A 22,353-nucleotide genomic window follows, 5' to 3' on the forward strand; every position below is an offset into this window, starting at 1 on the left:
CGCTGAGCGGGGAGCCCGATGCGGGACTCGATCCCGGGACCCTGGGACCATGAACTGAGCCAAAGGCAGACACTTAACTCACTGAGCCACCCAGGCGCCCCCGGACTGTTTCCAAAGCTATATTTTAGCATTTACTAAATTATATTTTATTTTATTTGGAAACCTTTCTATCTTCACATCTAGAATGTGAGCTTCTTGAGGGGTCAGGTTCTCTATTTCATTTACTTTTGTATTCTTAGAATAGGCATTCAGTGGATGTTTGCTGAATGTTGAATTTGAAAAAAAAATCATGTTTGAATTAGTTACTTATTAGCAGGACTATTTGAGAATTGGCTAAATTAAAGAATAAATTTTCATCTGGCACTTGAGTAATCCACGAGCTGGAGAGACCAGCTTTTCTGATACCATTCCAGTCCGGATCTTTCGCCCAGTGCCAGAGCTAGCAGGAACAGAGCAGTCACCATGATCACAGAACTTAACGCAGTGTTCCCAGAAGGTAGTAATTCACAGTTCGGTTGGTTGTATTTTTTTAAGGGGAGGGAAAAGAGATAAAGGAATGTCAGTTTTTCCTTACAGGGTTTCCTAAAAAATGATGAATTACATGTATAAATCACTACTTTTTGAGGTTGTTAGAAGTGATAAGAGAACTAGAGTCCGTGAATTTACTTAATTAACTAGAAATATGTTCACTCTGTATTTCTCAACATACCAAAAAAACCAAAGCTTTTTCTTTATATTACAGACTAGTCATTTGTTCTGCATTAAAGACTTCTCTCTCATATTTTAGCATCTCGGAATATGCCTGTGCTCTGTTATATTTATATATATATTTATATCTTCATAAAAGCACATCCTCATGCATTGTACTTGTCAGGCTTAGTATTGATTCACCTTGATGTGCAACGGTTTGTGTGAGTGGAGAGTATGTGCCCTTTGGGGCACACAGTCTAGTAATTTCCGCCAACTATGGCTGTACTGGGCTTGCATAATGAGTGGGTATGGCTTCAAAACTTGATAAATTGCATTTGATTTTTATACTTATTTTGAACATCCTTCTAAGTACAAGGTGCCTGTAAAGGACAGATTGAAGTTTAGAGCTTTTCAAACCCTTTACCCTTTATTTATTTATTTATTTATTTATTTATTTAAAGATTTTATTTATTTATTTGACAGAGAGAGAGAGAGCAAGAGAAAGAGAGTAGGGGGAGTGGGAGAGGGAGAAGCAGGCTTCCGCCGAGCATGGAGCCCGATGTGGGACTTGATCCCAGGACCCTGGGATCATGACCTGAGCCGAAGGCAGCCGCTTAACCGACTGAGCCACCCAGGCGCCCCAAACCCTTTACCCTTCTACTTCAGTAAAATTTAAGAACAGGTTTCAATAAGGAGTCTTTTCATTGTGAGGGACAGAAACCCCATCCAAACTGGCTCTAAGAAAGAAAATGTACTGGCCGTTATGACGGGGGAATCTTGGGGTATTCCAGTCTCAGCGACAGCTGGATTCAGGGACTCAAACAGATCATCAGCTCTTTCTCTTTCTGTCTTTTCTCGCCCGTGTTCTCCCATCTCTGCTTTTCGTGGCCTGCTTCAGTATCAGAATGTCTCTTGTCTGAAAAGCACCAACTTTCATTGTCCACAGACCTTACAATCCAAAAGGGGGAGAGATCACATACTATAACCAAGGTTGAGCCCCTTAGCCTCTTGTGCTTTGTTTCTCCTATCTGTAGAACAAAGAGAGCAGTAAGTAGTGCCTACCTCACACACATGTTGAGGGATTAAATGAGTTAATGTTTGTGAAATGCTTGGAATAGTGCCCGGCACATAGAAAACCCTCAATAAATCTTGACTGCTATTATCATCCTCTCTTTATAGGAGGAAGAGTATAGATACGAAAAAATAAAACTACCCGATCCTTTGTATAACTTGCTAAAAGCAGTCATTACTACTTGGAAAATTGAAAAACTTTGGGATAATTACAGTGCTTCACCCTTAATATACTGAGTCATGCCATTGAGTGGTTTAAAAATCTGAAAGATGAAAACATGTCCATTCTAGCTCTGTACTTCACCTGCGTTAGTAACCATTGGCAGCATTTGAAAGTTACTAAAAAGTATACTAGGATTTGCTCGTGTGATTGTTGTTGTTGCTGTGATGTGTTATATGTTGGAATGATTATGGTTAACTACTGTTCATTTAGAACTGTGTGTAGTTACTACTGTTTACTGAATGCTTATATGCCGGGTGTTAAATAATCCTAGCATATAGGCATTATCTACATTTTACTAATGAGGGAAATGAAGGACAGAAATTTTAAGTGACTTACCTAAAGTCTTAGAGCTGAGCTAGAATTCAAACCAGGTCTACCTTGGATTTTGAAGTCCATTCTTTCCAAGTTAATCCATCATGCTGTAGTGTTCTAAGGAAGCTGTGAGAACTGGCTTAAAAAAGAAAAAAGATCAGTATAAGACCTGGCATCTTCTAGAGGAAAGGAATTGAATGAACATAGGCAGGAAGCAGTGAATACAGGCTTTTGTGAGAAAGGCTTGGGTTGCAGAACTCTGCCTCTCAAGGCCAGCAATTTAGGTGAACGGGGGAAGGAAATGGAATGCTCACTCTCAGGATGAGGTACCGTGAGGGAAGAGAACACACAGATGGGCGAGAATTGGCTTCTGCCAAGGCCAAGCAAAGGGGCTGCCATGAGGTTTGAGAGGCTGAAACCAGGATATGGGTTTCATCATAAGAGTTTGGTACAAAAGAGGCAATGGTTAGTTCATAGATAAGTGGAATAAAAGAGTGGGACAAGTGATACACAGCATCAAATGTGCTTTATTATTAATAGTAAAAAAAAAAAAAAAAAACCCTAGAAAGTTACAGAAATGTAAAAAAAGGTAACAGCCAAGGAGCTTTAGTAAAGGGATAGAAGAAAGGACACCCACTTCCAAAGGTGGCACTAAATGATAACTCCAGTTAGATTCCAGGCAGGGACACATTTAAGTTGTGTAGACAGAGTCGGATTAGGTTGACTCAACAGACACATCAGTTTTCCCTGGGAGAACTCTGTGCACATCCTAACAGCCTTATGCAACATTTCCCAAACTTGCCCGAATATGTGAACCATTTCTGAGGTGCTTGTTAATATATAGCTCTGCAGCCCAACCCTCAGGGATTTGGGGTCAGCACAGGGGTGGTGATTAGGGGCGCTTCTGAGAAAGACTGCCTTAGGCAGAAGTCGGCTGTTAATCTTTAGTAGCTCCAGATGTTTTTCTGTCTCACACCCCAGTACTTAGAGAGCAGAGGCTAAAAGGGCATTTACCAAGGTCTGGAGGCCAGCGTTGTGATTTAACAGGAGGCCGAGTGCCAGGAGGAACCTTAGATGTGAGTGTTATTAAGTGTCACAGAATCTGGGGCCAATTGACATTGAGCTCTGAGGGGCAGGAACTTTGCATTGACACCTCCTGAGGAAGGTCAGTGTATTTATCATTAAATTTAACTACTTTAACTTTTTTTTTCTTAAAAGATTTTTTTTTTTTTTTTTTTTTAGAGAGAGAGAGTACAAGCAGGGGGAGCGGCAGGCAGAGGGAGAAGCAGGCTTCCTGCTCAGCAGGGAGCCCGATGCGGGGCTCGATCCCAGGACCCTGGGATCATGACCTGAGCCAGAGGGAGCCGCTTAATGACTGAGCCACCCAGGCGCCCCAAACTACTTTAACTTTTTAAGAAAAGATGATGCTAGGAGTTTAAAACTTCCACTTAGGTTTTAATTATAAATATTTGTTGTTCTTTGCACTCTCATAATCTTTGCAGATTATAAACAGGCTGATTTGTGTTCTCATTTCCTAATTTTTTAAAGATGAGATGATGAAAAAGAACTTCTAAGTATTTCCCGGGGCGCCTGGGTGGCTCAGTCGGTGAAGCATCGGACTCTTGATTTCGGCTCAGGTCATGATCTCAGGGTTGTGAGATTGAGCCCTGTGTCAGGCTCCACGCTGGGCATGGAGCCTGCTTGAGATTCTCTCTCTTCCTCTCCCTCTGCTCCCCACCCCCCCACCCAAATTAAGTATTTCTTTAAACACTAAGCATGGAGAAGTTTGGGGAGAAAATTGGAGGTGGGCGGATGTGGGGACGGCATTCAAGACAGTGCATCTGCTGATTCTAAGTCAGCAGTTTTCAAAGGGTGATTTGTGGGACCTGGGGGTCCCCAGACCATTTCAGAATATCCACAGGTCAAAATTGTCTCCATAATAATACTGGGATATTATTTACCTTTTCACTCTGTTCATACTGAATCAGCAGAAGTGGGCGGGGGGGGATGTCAAACTGCTGGCCTTTTACCTGAATCAAGATGGCAGCACCAAACTGTGCTGATAGTCATCGTGTGCTTCACCGCCACGCATTCAGTTTCCAAAAAAAAAAAAAAAGACAGTTTTATTCATGAATAAATGTAAAAAATATGCCTTTGATAAAATAGGAAATATTATGTTATTAAGTCTTTAGCCTTGACAGTGTATCTTTTTTAATATTCTCTGCAATGAAGTGGGAAGTCCTTAGAAAACACTTGGGCCACACGCTAACGTACCATGGTTGTCTCAGGAAACAGCTGAGCTGCCTGCTTGGCTCATGGAACATTATCTTTTCCTGAAAGAACTACTGACACACTTGGGGTATTCAAACTTAGGTATTTGGCAGAAATTTTCTCAGAAAAACAAACCATGAAGTGAGCTCATCACTTCAAGGAGAATAAGTGACAATAATTTGTTACCAATGATAAAATCTTGAGCTTTTAAGAAAAAAAAAAAGAGAGAGTTTTGGGAAACTTGTATCTGTAACTATGAACTTGACAGTTTACCAATACTTCAGGTATTTGGATGAGAGTTTTCTCCTAATATTGTTGATGATATTAAGGCATATAATTTTTAAATATTATATGAAATATGTCAACATGTGGAAGATCTGTGCATTTTCCAAATGACTAATACAGGATGTTAAAAAATCAAGCATCTGTAAAAGATCCATTCAAAGTTCAAGGTAGACCAGTGAGTGGTTTATTTTGTTTGTTTGTTTTTTTACCAGTGGATTTTACTGTAACAAATAAAAGTTCATTGATAGGATTTAAAATTCCACATTGCAAGTAATGCTAAGAAGCCACCACATGTTAAATTTTGGTGTAGTATCAAAGAATCATACCTACAATTAACTGAAAAAGCTGTAAATATACTTTTTTCTTTTCCAACCACATAGCTGTATGAGGCCAAATTTTCTTCCTAGATGTCAGTCAACATATCATATTGCCACAGATTGACTATAGAAGCAGGTATGAGAATCCAGATGTCATCTGTTAAAATGTGAGACATTAAAGAGATGTCCAAAAATGTAAGACATTGTCAATTTTTTTATGTTAATATAATGCATCTATTATTTTATTTTAAAATGGATTAATAAATATTTAAATATTTCTCAGTTTTAATTTCTAATATGGTAAGTATTGATAGATTATAGCCCACATAAACAAAAGCTCTTTGGAGTCCCTAATAATTTCTAAGAGTTTAAAGGCATCTTGAAACCAAATAGTTTAAGAACTGCTGACCTAAGGTATGACTAAGGGGAGTGCTCCCAGGTGGCTATCTGTGCTTCCTTGAGAATTGTCTTTTTGTGTTCATCTATTTGCTCTGGAATCATAAAAAAAGACATCTAGGTTCTCCCAGCCCCCATTAGTAGACCCAGTTTCTACCAGCCCACCCACTAAGGCCTTTTCTGTGTCTAGAACAGGAAGCAATAAGTGAAGTTCTTGACCAGGCCATGCCCTGACTCCTGTGTTATGGGATGTAGGTGGGGGAGAAAAACCAGTATGGAGTTCTGAATATTTTTCCACTGGGAAGGTGCTTTTTGTTTTCACAGCTCTGATAATTTTCCGCTTAGTTATAAGGTAAGGTTTTAATGAAGCTGTCAACTTGGTCTTTGGAATCAGGCGGGCTCTTTTTTTCATAGCTTTATGACTTTGGGCAAGTCATTTTTATTTCTCTGAGCTGCAGTTTCCTATACATGAGGTAAAGTTGGTCTAACAATAGGTTTAATGGTGTTGTCGATATGTACTGTTTGTAATAGGTCTAATTCTCATTCCCCTTGATCTTACTGGAAATTTTCTTGGACTTGGGGGTTTGAGGCTGCAGTTAGTTTGACTATTCTATTTGTAAATCATAGCTGAATGACTGCAGACTCCTGTCAGAGGGAGGTATTCAACCCAACTGTTGGATATATTTGATTAAGTACATATTTTAATAATAAATCCAACCCTTCTTTACACACACACACACACACACACACACACACACACACATGCACAGAGATTGTACAACAAAGCAAGGTGATTTGGCATATGATCCGTCATACCTTTTAGATTATCGGCTAATTTCTACTTGGCTCTTCAGAAAGATGATAAACACTTTGATATCACGCTAGCAAGAATGAATAGCCTTCAGTGAAAGGGTCTGTCCTTAGGGACTAGCTCTGTTCTTTTGAAGATATGTGTGCCATACTTTTAGATATGAGCACATAAATAAAGTCTAAATCATACCAGACCTTGTTCAGAATTGTCCTTCTATACTAAATCATTCTCCATGTGCTATTTTTAAAATGTAGGCTTGGTCTTCCCTAGTTTTTTTTGTGGAAGTTCTTTCTCTACTGAAAACAGAGTCGTGAAAAGACAGGCACATCATTGTTTTCTGTGGTCTTGTTCTTTTATTCCCTACTCCCTAGAAATATCTCCTGACCTGTGGTACTGTGGCTCCTGAAAGGTTTTTTTTTTTTTTAAAGATTTTATTTATTTGACAGGGAGAGAGAGAGCGAGAGCAGGAACACAAGCAGGGGGAGTGGGAGAGGGAGAAGCAGGCTTCCCGCAGAGTGGGGAGCCCAATGCGGGGCTCGATCCCAGGACCCTGGGATCATGACCTGAGCCGAAGGCAGACGCTTAACGACTGAGCCACCCAGGCGCCCCTCCTGAAAAGTTTGAGAGTGGTTTTTGCACAAGGTTAGGGAATCCGTATGCATGAGTACATTTTCTCAAAGACCACTCAAAGTATAAATGCTTTGAGGTAGCATTTGGGAAGAAAATGACATTAAAAGGGAGCCTTAAAACTTGATAACAGTGTCATATCTTAACAGTGTATACATCATGAAGTCATGGTTGGTGTGTCCCAGCAGTTCCACCTGGATTTTCTGTGACTTGGCTCTTCTCCACCTCTGGACAGAGCCCTAGACTATTCCTCACTCCTTACTCATCATCTTTCTCATTCATCCGCATCTCTTCCATCACCCTCCTGGAGAATACTGTCTTGCTTTCCGTTCTCAATGATCCAATTCTTAATGGTTGATTTAGGGTATATTTGCTTGTCTTTCTCTCTCTCCGTTTTTGGCATTGCCATTGTCCCTTAAAGACCACCTCCTCATACCAGTTTTAACTTATCACCAGGTGCCTATGACTTTCAGGTATGAAAATCATGAATTTAGAAACTGGAAAGAGAAAATGGTGCAAGGGTAGGACACTGCATTAGAGACCATTTACCTACATTTCTGGGAGTATGTGAAAGCTTGCAAAGGGCCAGTTTCTCACGGAGTGCACTGTTCATGTCCGTGTTCATGCACATAGATCTACACAGTAGTAACTGGGGCCCCACTGTCCTTCAGTTCCATCTCCTGGTACTAAACGTCCTACTATTGTCTTCCAAACTATCTGGGCCTTTGGTTTACCTCTAAGGAAACTTGTGTTCAGTTGATGGTGCCTATAACTAACCAAGAAACCTCCTCAAATGCTGGAAATGAAACAAAATACTCTTTTGATAAAGCCATATACCCATCGAACGTTGGAAGCGCAAAGATCCTTTCACAGATGAGTACCATTGTGGTTTAACGACTTGCTTCTTGGAGATAAACCTAGAACAGAATCCAGGTCACTTGTACTTACTAGCACGGTTTTTCCTATAAAACACTTGAGTCTGTTTGTATATAGTAAAATTATTTACCATGCCTGTAATGGACTCCAGTTTGTTTAGATATAATGGGATTATTTCAGAATGAGTTGCTAAAAGAAATCCTGCTCTGAGAAATCTAGAGATGTGCCTTAAAGATGTCCGTGTCTTTGTAGTGAATTAGCAAATAGAAAAGAGTACTTTGAATTCAGTAGACGATATAGGCAAACAACAGCACCCCATCATCCTTTTCTTTTGTATATTAATTTAATGTTCTTAATTTTATGGATAGGTAGATCTTATTTAGGTGGCTGTCATGATTAAAGTAGGAAGAAGTATATTTTGTGGAGGAGTAAAAATAGGTGAGAATTCTGTCATAATCATTACATACTTATGGCCTAATCACGTTCTTATGAAGCATGACTACTCGTGCAGGGGCTTATTCATGGTATCCAGCTCGGACAACTGCTGGTTTTCTGGTCTCTCTCCTGCGGTCTTTGTGATTTTGGGGAGTATCTGAGAATAACAGAGATGCTTAGATACTCTGAGATCATCTGGTCATTAATATATTAGGAAGTTTTTACTGAGCATTGGATATATTTTAGCTAGAGGCAGTACCTACAGCAAGCAACATGAGTTTTATTTGAAAATGAAGTGTTTTTCATGTAATTAGGACTTCATAAAAGTAGGTGTTATGATGTTGATTTGGGCTTGTTTTATTATTATTAAATAAGCATTGGTTATTTTTTCTTTCTAAGAAAAAAATAGATAAAAGGAAAAATTTGCCCCCTTTTGATGAATTAATGCAGTGAACCTTTTATTTATGTATTGTAACCATATGTATTCAGCCAGAAGTTTTTCTTCTCTCCCTCCTACAACTAAACAGATTTGGGCAGAAGCATGCAACCTTTTTGCTATTAAGTTTCTCTGAAGTAAGGCCAGAAAGCTTTAAAAATATTTTGACCAAGATGGTTTAAGTGTCTGGTTCTGTCTCAGTTTGTTCTGACGGACTTGATTGAATAACATCTTGAATTGTCGAAGAAGTGATGTAATGAGTATTTTCTCATTCTACAGGATATTTTTAGGCTAACAAATGTATCTCCCACCTAGTAAAATATAGAAAACCTCCAATTTAGGTAGGATCAGTTTCCCTGCTTAGAAACTGATCTTGTCTTGGGTTTGTGCTGGGATATGTTAGACTCTCGTTGTTTTCTTTTCTGAGGAAATTAGACTTGCCATCTCTTACTTTTTTTTGAGGTTTTCAATTTTACAAATTCATTTCATAAAAATTTGAAACAATATCAAACTTACAGAAAAGTTGTAAGTACAGTGCAACTGTTTTTTGGTATCCTAAAGTATTGGAAAGTAAGTTGCCAACATGGTACTTCCTCATCCTCAGATACAAGGACCTTCTCCCACATGATCGCACTATGTGCCCTGACATCAGAAAATTAACATTGACCCCTCGTTACCATGAAACCCTCATAAGATAGGCTTGTGAAAACTAGTTAACTGGCAAAAAAAAGAAAGAAAAGAAAGAAAATTTGAGTACTGCATTATGCAGAAAAGGTCATGGTAATTCATAGTTGAGAGAAGGTCTAAGTATATGTCAGACTAAACATATATACTTATGATAAACTGAATGACATAGTAAGAGGCAGGTGAAGATGATCGTGGTAATGGGGCCGTTGTACATGCATTTGCTTAGGAACTCCGGAGCGTGGCCGCATTCACTTTGAGGCTGAATAGATGAGCTCTTCCGATGACTGATCATTTGACTGCTGGATAGTGGCAGCCTTTGACTTTGCAGTTGGCCTTGGTACCTTTGCTCAGAGTCTGCTTCTTGGTGTAGCTTCAGGGGTTCAGTTACTCGGTGTCGGTGTTTCGGTACAGCAGAGGGCTCCTTCCGGGCACGCGGCTGGTAGCTGTCTGCTGTATCTCAGGGATGGTCTTGCAGGAATGAGTGTCCCGCCTTAGAACTCTGTTGCTGAAGAGGAAGAAAAATTGCTCTCTGTGACCAAACAGACCCACCTTTTGCTTTCACTTTATTCCTGAGAAAATAGTCCTGAATGAAGTTTCTTCATATAATTTTTCTCTGATTTATATTAGCAAGTGCCATTGTCAAAGTGAATTATGATTGTGAAATAGGTAGGCTAAAGAACAGTTTTTCTTAGAAAAAATAAAAAGCCCAGGGACGCCTGGGTGGCTCAGTCGGTTAAGCGGCTGCCTTCGGCCCGGGTCATGATCCCAGGGTCCTGGGATCGAGTCCCACATCGGGCTCCTTGCTCAGCAGGGAGCCTGCTTCTCCCTGTCTCCCTCTGCTTGTGTTCTCTCTGTCAAATAAATAAAATCTTAAAAAAAAAAAATTAAAAAAAAAAGAAAAAATAAAAAGCCTGGTTAATTAAGGCTAGTTCTTTAAATGAATCATTATAGGAAATCTTAGTTTTAAAAACTGTTTTCTGGATAAGTTTTTAATGTACATGTTTATGTTAATGTTGGTTAAATTTAAAGTTGGTTTTTAAAAAAATTTTATTATGTTATGTCACCATATAATACCTCATTAGTTTTTGATGTGGTGATCCACGATCCATTGTTTTCGTGTAACACCCAGTGCTCCATGCAGTACGTGCCCTCCTTAATACCCATCACCAGGCTAACCAATCCCCCCTCCCCCCTCCCCTCTAAAACCCTGTTTGTTTCTCAGAGTCCATAGTCTCTCATGGTTCATCTCTCCCTCCGATTCCCCCCCCTTCATTTTTCCCTTCCTTCTCCTAACGTCCTCCATGCTATTCCTTATGTTCCACAAATAAGTGAAACCATATGATAATTGACTTTCTCTGCTTGACTTATTTCACTTAGCATAATCTCCTCCAGTCCCATCCATGTTGATGTAAAAGTTGGGTATTCATCCTTTCTGATGGCTGAGTAATATTCCATTGTATATATGGACCACATCTTCTTTATCCATTCATCTGTTGAAGGGCATCTCAGCTCTTTCCACAGTTTGGCTATTGCGGACATTGCCGCTATGAACATTGGGGTGCATATGGCCCTTCTTTTCACTACATCTGTGTCTTTGGGGTAAATACCCAGGAGTGCAATTGCTGGGTCATAGGGTAGCTCTATTTTTAAATTTTTGAGGAACCTCCACACTGTTTTCCAAAGTGGCTGTACCAACTTGCATTCCCACCAACAGTGTAAGAGGGTTCCCCTTTTTCCACAACCTCTCCAACATTTGTTGTTTCTTTCCCTATCCATTTTTGCCATTCTAACTGGTGTAAGGTGGTATCTCAATGTGGTTTTGATTTGAATTTCCCTGATGGCTAATGATGATGAACATTTTTTCATGTGTCTGTTAGCCATTTGTATGTCTTCTTCAGAGAAGTGTCTTCTGCCCATTTTTTGACTTGATTATTTGTTTTTTGGGTGTTGAGTTTGAGAAGTTCTTTATGGAATCACAAAAGACCCCGAATTGCCAAGGAAATGTTGAAAAAGAAGAACAAAGCTGGGGGCATCACGTTGCCCAATTTCAAGCTATATTACAAAGCAGTGATCACCAAGACAGCATGGTACTGGCACAAAACAGACATATAGACCAATGGAATAGAATAGAGAACCCAGATATGGACCCTCAACTCTATGGTCAAATAATCTTCGACAAAGCAGGAAAAAACATGCAATGGAAAAAAGACAGCCTCTTCAATAAATGGTGCTGGGAAAATTGGACAGCCACATGCAGAAGAATGAAACTCAACCATTCTCTAACACCATACGCAAAGATAAACTCAAAATGGATGAAAGACCTCAATGTGAGACAGGAATCCATCAAAATCCTAGAGGAGAAAATAGGCAGTAACCTCTTTGACATCGGCCACAGCAACTTCTTTCAAGATACATCTCCAAAAGCTAGTGAAACAAAAGCAAAAATGAACTTTTGGGACTTCATCAAGATAAAAAGCTTCTGCACAGCAAAGGAAACAGTCAACAAAACAAAGGGGCAACCCATAGAATGGGAGAAGATATTTGCAAATGACACTGCAGATAAAGGGCCGGTATCCAAGATCTATAAAGAACTTCTCAAACTCAACACCCAAAAAATTTGAAAGTTTTTTAAATGTTTGAAGAAATTCAAGAAAAAATTCACACATTTCATCACCTCATCAAAGTGACTTGTGGGGGCACCTGGGTAGCTCAGTCGGTTAAGCATCTGCCTTCAGCTCAGGTCATGATCCCGGGGTCCTGGGATCGAGCCATGAATCAGGTGCCCTGCTCAGTGGGGAGTCTGTTTCTTCCTTTCCCTCTGACCCTTCCCCTGCTTGTGCGCTCTCTCTCTCTCTCAAATGAATAAATAAAAAATCTTTAAAAGAAAAAGTGACTTGTGTTCTTTATTGTTTATATGTCCATTTGTATAACTTTTATAGTAAGAATCTTATTTATATTAAAAAGTTATTACAGGGGCGCCTGGGTGGCTCAGTTGGTTAAGCATCTGCCTTCGGCTCAGATCATGATCCCAGGGTCCTGGGATCAAGCCCCACGTTGGGCTCCCTGCTCGGCGGGGAGCCTGCTTCTCCCTCTGCCTGCCGCTCCCCCTGCTTGTGCTCTCTCTCTCTGTCAAATAAATAAATAAAATCTTTTTTTTTTTTAAAGTTATTACACATATAGATTCTGATTATGATATGTCCTCTTAAGGCTCTTGCAGACCAATTTGAAGATAAGACTACATCTGTATTGGAACGTCTGAAGATTTTCTATTGCTGTCAAGTACCCCCTCACTGGGCCATTCAGGTATTTTTGTTGCTGTTTGTCATTGGGTATGGAAAATACTTTGCTTTTGAAAGATAAATACACTAGAAAAGGATGATTTTTCAGTTTATGTTGAAGTTTTCAAATATTTCAGTGAAAAGAATAAAAGTATCTAGCTGGGAATTGCCAATTACTTCAAAATGCTCTTTTAGTTAAAGTGATACTAAACTTTTAAAACATTTTTAAAAGAATTTAAAACAAGATTAAATAGAATCCTTGAAATTAAGTAATGGGAGAACCACAGAAGCTTTCATTTTCAAAATAACTTTATATTTAAAAGCCCATTAGGACCTTCTGCTCGAGAATGAGCCTTTTAACCAAGTTGTTTACAAGAACAACTTAAAGCATTTGTTTCTTGCTCTATATGGTGAGATACCCTTGACTACTTTTCTTTTTCTGAGATACAAGAATACCTAGTGTAGCTCCTAAAGCTCCATTTTGGGATAGAGATTCAAGCCCCTGTGTTATGGGTGTGGTTCCCCTATTTTGTAAAATTTTTAGCACTGAAGGCAACTTAGACACCTGGTCCAGTTTCTTAATATTACAGAGAAGAAAACTGAGCCCCATGCAATTAACTACACTTTACCGATGTTGATCACACAGCTGTTCATGAAGTAGGTCTCTGGTTTCCCAATTTTTAGTCTAGTTTCCCTTCTTTCCTTATCTCTTCATTGGGTTGTAATTATGCCAGCTAATAACAACCAGCTTTTACTGCATACTTATTATGACGCATGCATTTTGTTCTGCATTTTGCACACATTATTTTATTGCAACAATTGTGTGAAATATCCCCATTTTATAGATGAGGAAGCTGTGGCACTGAGAAGTTAGGTAGAGTGAAATGGTGACAGGCAGAAATTTCTAGATGATTTCATAACTATTGTCATTTCAGCCAGCTTCCTGTCCTTTCTCTTTGGATTATGCACATAGGTAGTGATTTAGAATTATAAATGCCAGCCCACCATTCAATGACTCTGAATCCCCATGGTTAGATTTCTTCGAGTATGTCATATTCTTAAGCACAGAGTAAAGTAGGGGATTTATTACACATTGGAATTCACTTTATTGAAGGAGTCTCAATATAACAGGCAAATAAAAAGCTTTATTATATTATCTCAAAAGGAGTACCTTCTTTATCAAGAAGGTGTTAATAGCTGGAACTTTTTGATATGTTTTTGACCCTGATCTATGAAATTAAGTGCCTTGTCCTATGTGGTTTGTGGTGGATAAACGTCTCAGATTCTGAGCTATTATTATGACAAAGCATGTATGTTGAGGGTGTAGCTTTCAGTCTATTTCTGAACAGAAACATTAGGAAAATTAAATACTATTCAAATAGAATTTAGGCAAAATGTTTATTTTATCTGTTTAGGAAGCTGTGGATTTTAGGATCTTTAGGCGGTTAGATAAATATCCTCTTTAACAATTTAAATCAATTTTTTCTTTCATTATAGGGAATGACCATATCTTTATGTATTATTTTTAAAGATCAAAAAGTAGTAGCGTAGTTTATTGTAAAAAGAGAATCAGTCTTTCGCCTCTAGCTAGCCCTACCATCTTAGATGCCATATCTATTAAATGAGAAGATTAAACTGCTTACCGTGTGGGGTGCCTGGGTGGCTCAGTCATTAAGCGTCTGCCTTCGGCTCGGGTCATGATCCCAGGGTCCTGGGATCGAGCCCCACGTCGGGCTCCCTGCTCAGCGGGAATCCTGCTTCTCCCTCTCCCGCTCCTCCTGCTTGTGTTCCTGCTCTCGCTATCTCTGTCTCTGTCAAATAAATAAAAAAATCTTAAAAAAAATAAATAAATAAAAATAAACTGCTTACCGTGTGAGCACTAAGATTTATTTCAGCTCCCATATGCTATGTTCGGTTTTTTAAAATGTGCAAATATCTTAAAATAGCCAAATTCCCCCAGATTCATGGCATACAGAAGAATTAGATCATTCCCTGTATTTATTTTTTTAAAATATATTAGCTTATAACTTTCAGGTATATCTCATTTTACTTTCTAATTCTGTCAATGTAGATTTTTCGTATCCATTGGCTTCTTAACTCTTAAATATGTATTGAATTTTGAAAGAGCAGTAAAATTGTATTTAAAACAACACAGTTCTCCACTAATATGAAACCATGCATTATATAAGAACTTCACCTACTTTTTTTTTTTAAGTAAATTCTTCACCCAGTGTGGGGCTTGAACTCATGGCCCTGAGATCAAGAGTCACATGCTCTACTGACTGAGCCAGCCAAGTGCCCTGAACCTCACTTTTTAAAACTTTCTAGTATTTTTTCTATTCCTGCAGGATGGACCACTTATAAACCACAATATATTTACTTTTTGATATGTTTAACTTTCAATAACCTTACCACAGTTTGCCTCCTTTTTTTATCTGCCAAGGCTGGGAAATCAAGTAGTTAAGTCTTATAGAACCTAAATAAATCTAAGTAGATCTGAGTTAGAAAGGCCCAGAGATGCTTTCATGAATAAAGTACACAAGTGCTAATGTATAGATTTCTGTCATTTATGTCAACTGCTTAGAATTTTTATTATTTGTTTATTTGAGTTCAATTTCATTTTTTCCCAGTTTGAGATATAACTGACACATAACATTGTATTAGTTTTATGTGTAGAACATAATGATTTAATATAGCTATATATTGTAAAATGGTCACCACAGTGAATTTAGTTAATATCTATCTCCTCATATAATTACTGATTTTTTTCTTGTGATGAGAAATTTAAGATCTATTTTCTTAGCATCTTTCAAATATATAATACAGTATTATTAACTGTAGCCAGCATGCTGTACGTTATATCCTCAGAACTTACTTAGAACTGGAAGTTTGTATTTTTTGACCACCTTTATCCATTTCTCTCACCACCACCCCTCAACCGCTGGCAGCCACCAGTCTGTTCTGTTTCTATGAATCTGACTTTTTCAGATTCCTCATGTGAGTCAGATTGTACTGTATTTGTTTTTCTCTGTCTGATTTATATCACTTGGCATTAATGCCCACCAGGGCCATCTGTATTGTCACACATGCTAAGCTTTCATTCTTTTTTATGGCTGAATAAGATTCCAGCGCGTGTGTGTGTGTGTGTGTGTGTGTGTGTGTGTGTGTGTTGGGTGTACACACACACTACAAATTCTTTATCCATTCATCCCTCGATGGACACTTAGGCTGCTTCCATGTCTCAGTTATTGTAAATAATGCTATAATGAACACGGGGGTAGAGATATTTTTTTCAAGTGAATATTTTCATTTCTTGGAATAAATGCCCAGAAGTGGGAACCTGGATCGCTTAGTAGTTGTATTTTTAATTTTTGGAGGAGCCTTCAGACTGTTCTCCGTGGTGGTGCTCCAGTTGGCCCTGGCCCCGACAGTGCCCGAGGGCTCCCTTTTCTCCATGTCCCCGCCAACACTTACCTTTTTGATACCAGGCATTCTAACTAGAGTTTTTCAAGTTGATTCATTGGATCTCAGCTTTACAAATCAGAGATGGTCACAGAATCTCTAGGTAAGAAAGAAATGCTGATTTTGCTTTTAAGTTCTTCTGAGTTCTTAGGAAAAAATTGATATATTGAGTGTTTTGAAAAGTTCCTATATTATAGTTTTTTAATTCCTTGCCATCTATAGAGAAACTTGCTAAAGTAAAGGTAAGTATTGAATCATTGCAAATTTCTAATTAGTTGATGTCAAACTGTAGAAATGATGTATTTATTACAGTAAGCAGACCCTTAAAATGGCAGGTTAGCGCACCCACAAGTGAAACAGGAATCTCTTTACATAAAGAAATGTTCATTATTTTAACTTGACTCTTTTAGCGCCAACTTGCCCGTTTTCTCTTTGAGCTGGGATGCACGAGTTCAGCCCTTCAGATATTTGAGAAGCTAGAAATGTGGGAAGATGTTGTCATTTGTTACGAGAGAGCTGGGCAGCATGGGAAGGTATGTAATAGGAATATCCCGAGTACTGATGAGAGCCTTCTGTTTTGGGGCATCTTTCTTGCTTGCTTTGTTTTTCTAAGCCCACTTTTGCTAGTAGTTCATTTGTGTTCTCCTTTTCACTTTTTCCACCAGAAATCTTTTTAATGTTTTCTCTGATTTTTGTTGGGGTGAATAATTTACTGTGTATACGTGTATGTGTATATGTAGAAGAGAAAAGTAGGCCAAAACTGATATGATGTATGATGTTTAGGAATGAATAATGGAAGTGTTAAAGACTCTGTATTTTGATCTCTTTCCTTTGCTAACTCTCCTCCTGAGGACAACTTCAAAGTGAAATATTAGGAATTATTTTAAGCCTCAGTGGGTTGCCTGATGATCAGAGTTTGTGGGGCCGGAGGGAGGTTACCTGGGTGGGTGCGCAGCTGGCCGGGCCTGTAGAAGGAAACCTGAAGGGTGTGGCCCCCCCCTTAGGGCAGAGGAGTTATCCAGTGTGTGATTCACTTAATCCCACCTTTAAATTGGCTCAAGAGGAACGACGTTGCAGTATTTATATCTGTTATTAATTTGTTGTTTTTTCCCCCTCATAAATGAACAGAATTTTTAAAGAATAAGCAGTTCTGCATTGTGAGCATCTGTTGAAACTGACACCTTGAAGTCATATGTTAATTTTGGATTAAATTTTGAAATGACTAAATTCTATCATAAGTATAGTACACAGAGTAGAACCCACGCACTGGCTCATTTATTTCTAAGTCAACTTTTTGCCATCACCCTAAAAAAAAAAAAAAAGAAGTAGTGGTACAAGTACATGTGTGTCTGTTTCTTAAATACCTTCCTAAGTGTGTCTTATTGTAGACCAGTAGTAAAAGTTAGATTCCTTTCACTAATCACTAATGGCGGTGAAGGTTTGCATTGTATTAGTGTAAGGAGAAACCAGCATGGGAATAAAATTTTACTGTAGAAGATTATAGAATTTTAATATTTTCATCCCGGGAAAGAACTCCATAATCATCTGTTCCAATTCCCTCCGTTTCAAAATAAGGAAAGGAGTCTCTAGTGATTTGTCTCAGGTCACAAAGCCGGTTATTGATTATTAGCTTGAGAGGCCACATGGCCCAGTGGTTCAAAGCAGAGCCTCTGGGCCCAGGCTGTACGAGTTCAGCTGCTAGCCTTGCCACGTGCTAGCTTCGTGGTACTGGGCAAGTTACGTAGGCCCGCTGCCTCTCCCCGTGACTCATTTTCCTCATCTACAGGCACTTAATCTGCCTCTGCACAGGTTTTCATGGCGTAACGTCAGTCGAGTAGGTAACATGTCCCCTCCTCACAGAGCTGCGCGAGTTGTGATCCTGAGACACGTTTTTTTCACTCTGCGTTTGGAGTGTGTCTGACGCTTGGTGGTATCTTCCAGTTGCTGGCTGTCCGGTGGCCGTCTGGGTGGATTGTCACAGCCCGTGCCTCTCCACACCTAGTCACAGTTACATTCAGTGTCATCGTTTCAATAGAGTTCTGTGCCTGGTGTCACTGCGACATATGGTGGATTTAATTGCCATTTAGAATATCTTCAAGAAAGATTTTGTTATGATTTGGCATTGAAACAAAAAAGTCATTGAACACACAGAAAAGACCGAAACAAAGTAGAGAGATGTAAATTTGGTATTCGTGGAAGTAAACATTTGCCTTTAGAGAAATCATCACAATTTCATTTACTTTTCTTCAAAAATAACAACTAAGTGCTTTATGGGAGCCAAGAAAGGAGGACAGCCCTAAGTAGATGAAGCTGTGTTTTGTAGAGAGATGTATATATTTAAAAAAAAGATTGCCATTTAAAATGGCAAGCAATGTATTGAAGGCAGGAAAAATTGCCAAATTTTTCTGAATAGATTTTAAAAATATCAGCAACGAGAGGCTGATGTGATTCATTCAAGGCATTATGTCATCATTTAATTGAAAGCATTTTTTCTTTATTAGTTAAGAGTCTTATGATTGATAGTGTCCCAAATTTGATGAAATAGAGTATTATGTTTCTTTGAGGACTTAAATATTTTTTTAGTGTCTGTAGGCCTGGCACTAAAGCAGGATTCAGCTGTTTCACAAAGGAATAAATGGGTGAATGAGTATCTTGATTCCCAGTCTAATGTATTTCCCATTGTGTCATTCTTCACTATGCTAGTCCTTTACGCTGGTCACTAAATAAATGAACTCTATATAAAATTACAGTAGTTTTGGAAATAGTGATTTTTGAAATGATTAAGTTGTTGATTCCCAAGCTCCCCAAGCGTGTTTTAAAATACTAAATTTATGTAATTATTTTTAGAAAGTATGAAAAGCAGAGACTTTCTCTAATTGCAGAAGAAAAAAATAAGGAATTGATCCCTTTCAAAGAACAGATTTGACTCTGTTCTCTAAAGTAGTTGTAGTATTAATGTTTTTTTAATTGGCACATGACCTTGTAAGCATTGTCTTATGATAATGATAAATTCCCATGTTTCTAATTATTCTAGAAAATGTACGTATCTTAATTTTTAGGAATGTGTAGTCATTTACTTTGTCTTAAAGTCTTTTGTGAGTTTCAGCCCAACATCCCCCCAATTTTTTATTTTTGAAAGGTTGATTTAGCATTTCATTTGTCACATAAAAGACTTCCCTTACCTGTTATTCTTATGCTATATTTGCAGATCAGTTTAACCATAGACCCTAAAAAGTTTTGCTTCAAGCTGGAAGCAAATGTTTTATTTCTAAAACAGCTGAGATTTTTTTAGTATTTGGTCATGTGCCAGTAGTTGTCACCACATTTGATTTAACTAGAAGTTTGTGAAATTTTAATCCCTGCATTTAGTGCTTAATGGCATAATTTATTTTTAAAAGGCAAATTCGAGAAAGTATCTAATTCTAATTATTATGTTCTGGTGCTTGCACCCTATTATTGTAGGGTCTCAGACTTTCTAATTTAGACACTACTTACAGAAATTCTCATTATTTAATGACCATTGGCAAAATAGCTTAGATTAATTTTGCTTGATGTTGTGATCAGAACTGGTTCTCATCTGTTAGCATGTAGTTTTTTAAAGTTATCTGGCACACTTCTAGCAGTTTCCCCAAGCCTATGAACAAATTCTTATTTTGGTGCACAAATTTGGTCCCTAAATGAAAGACAAAGATTGAGCTGGTATAAACTGCCTGCGGGAGGTAGGCGTAAAGGGAGTGGAATGGTAAGGGTTAACGACCTCTCTTTTCTTCTCTTGTTTCTAGCAAACAAGGCTTACCTGAAATTACATAGCCTTATCTTTTATTTTGCTATGTTTGCAGATCATTGTAGCCAAAAGCTCTTAAAAAGTTCTCCTTTAAGTTACAAGTAAATGTTTTATTTCTGAAACAGTTGAGATTCTTTTAGCAGTTGGTTTGGGTTTTGGGGGGATGGAGGGAAGGTTTCTTTTCTTTTTTTTAAAGATTTATTTATTTATTTTAGAGAGAGCGAGAGCATGTGAGCCGAGGGGAGAGGAGGAGAGGGAGAGAGAGAATCTTTAAGCGGACTCCTTGCTGAGCAGGGAGCCCAATTCAGTGCTCAGTCCCAGGACCCTGAGATCATGCCCTGAGCTGAAACTACAAGTCAGATGCTCAAACGACTGAGCCACCTAGGCACTCCGGGGAAGGTTTCTTTTAAAATAGTTTCTTTAGGGGTGCCTGGGTGGCTCAGTCGTTAAGCGTCTTCCTTTGGCTCAGGTCATGATCCCAGAGTGCTGGGATCGAGCCCCGCATCGGGCTCCCTGCTCCACAGGAAGCCTGCTTCTCCCTCTCCGACTCCCCCTGCTTGTGTTCCCTCTCTCGCTGTGTCTCTCTCTGTCAAATAAATAAATAAAATCTTTAAAAATAAATAAATAAAATAGTTTTTTTATATGATGTAAAAGATTTCCCAAACTCTTTTCCCACACTGCAGTCAGAGTGATCTTCCTGAAAAATAAATCTGATCGGGTCATTCCCACTCTTCAGTAACTCCCTTTGTCTCCAGGATTAAGCTCTTTAGCATGGATGGTTTATAGACCACTTCATGATCTGACTCCTGCTTACATTGCTAACTGCATTATCCCCCTACTCTTTTATCTCTGCTTCATCCCCCTTTGTACTTGCTCATTGAGGCTGTGCTCAAAGTTCCACCAGATTGAAACTACTTGTAATTTCTTGACTTTGCAGCATTGCTTCACCTCAGGACCTTTGTATGTGCTATTGTCTGTCTAGAACTTGTCCTCCTTCAGCTCACTCCTACTTATTCTTCAGGTTTTTCCTTGGCGATTACTTTCCACAGTGATCTTCCCCTGCTACCTCCCTCCCAGATTTGGGGTGTTTTCCTGTGCTCCTGTGGCACCCAAACTACTCTGATATCCCATTTGCTGGTTTACTTCACTTACGAGACTATAAGCCGTTTAAGAACACTTTTGTCTATAGTATTTGCAGAGGTCTCCCCAACACCTAGCACAGGCTTGGCACATGGTAAGTCCTCAAAATATTTGCTAAATGAATGACCTATAGTCTTTCATCATGAGTAGTTAATGCACTGAAGCAGATCTCCAAGTAGGTACTCCCTTTGGACTTTATATGTGACGAAAGAAACTTCTTTAATTCCTGCCATGTATTCTCTCTCTAAAAACAAATTATGAGATCTCTCCCCTCCCATTTTAATCTTTTAATCTAATAATCTCTGTAATGTAACAACATACAAAGTATGAATTGTTTTTACCGCTTTACTGATTAGCCTTAGTAAGTGGCAGATTTTGGAATCTGAGCTTAGACCTTCCTTTTCTCTTAAACTCACACTCCTTTCTCCATACCTGCCTCTCACTGGGGCTGTTGTTAATCCCTTGGAAATTAGATGTCCAAGGGGCGCCTGGGTGCAAGTCGGTTGAGTGGCTGACTCTTGATTTTGGCTCAGGTCTTGATCTCAGGGTTGTTAGATCGAGCCCCACTTTGGGCTCCGCACCCAGCGCAGGGTCTGCTTGAGATTCTCTCCGCCTCCCCCTCTGCCCCTCCCGCTCGTGTTCTCTCTCTCTCTCAAATAAGTAAATAAATCTAAAAAAAAAAGAAAAAGAAATTAGATGTTCAGTTTATAAGCCAAAACCTGTTGTTGTGCCCCCTTGAATGAGAAAAATAGGGAAAATATACTCTGTAACTTGGTAATGCAAATAGGAGATGAGCAGCTAATTGGATAACTAGGCCTGTTTTTAATTATTCTGTTTTATCTTGGACCTGGAGTATTTATGCTGGCAAGGTCCCTTTGGAAAATCAAGCCAGAGCATGGTGTTGTCACACACATAAATGTAAAAAGCACTTAGTGAGCACTTGGCTCATAAGAGAATGAATAGGACTAGGCACCACCACACAGAAGAAGTCTAGCTGGGGGCGACCTACTGGGGATGGATGAAGTGTTCTGCACTTTTCACCTCTCAGTTGCTGTTCATAGGACAAGAATTTAGACTAGGAGCAAACTGCCTTTCTGCTAGGAGAGGGGAGAGAGAATCATTTCTGCAGGCCTCAAAGATACTCGTTATAGTTTGTACCATATCTGGGTCTAGAGCTCATTTTTCCCCCTTCATTCTTTGCCAGGAGAGCTTCTTCTAGTTGCTGCTCTGCCAATTGATAATCCCTCTATAC

General features: G+C 39.0%; 1 protein-coding gene across 2 annotated transcripts in view; it reads left to right on the forward strand.

Annotated features, from left to right (window-relative positions):
* TTC27 (tetratricopeptide repeat domain 27) overlaps window positions 1-22,353 on the forward strand; it is a 170,124-nt gene that overhangs the window by 84,196 nt on the left and 63,575 nt on the right. For both annotated transcript variants that reach the window (XM_032410263.1, XM_032410264.1), the window contains 2 exons: window positions 12,645-12,740; window positions 16,588-16,710. In XM_032410263.1, the coding sequence (XP_032266154.1) occupies window positions 12,645-12,740; window positions 16,588-16,710 (219 nt within the window). The remainder of the gene's footprint in view (window positions 1-12,644; window positions 12,741-16,587; window positions 16,711-22,353) is intronic.

This window comes from Phoca vitulina, unplaced genomic scaffold (assembly GCF_004348235.1).
Source record: "Phoca vitulina isolate PV1807 unplaced genomic scaffold, GSC_HSeal_1.0 scaffold12, whole genome shotgun sequence".
NCBI lineage: Eukaryota > Metazoa > Chordata > Mammalia > Carnivora > Phocidae > Phoca > Phoca vitulina.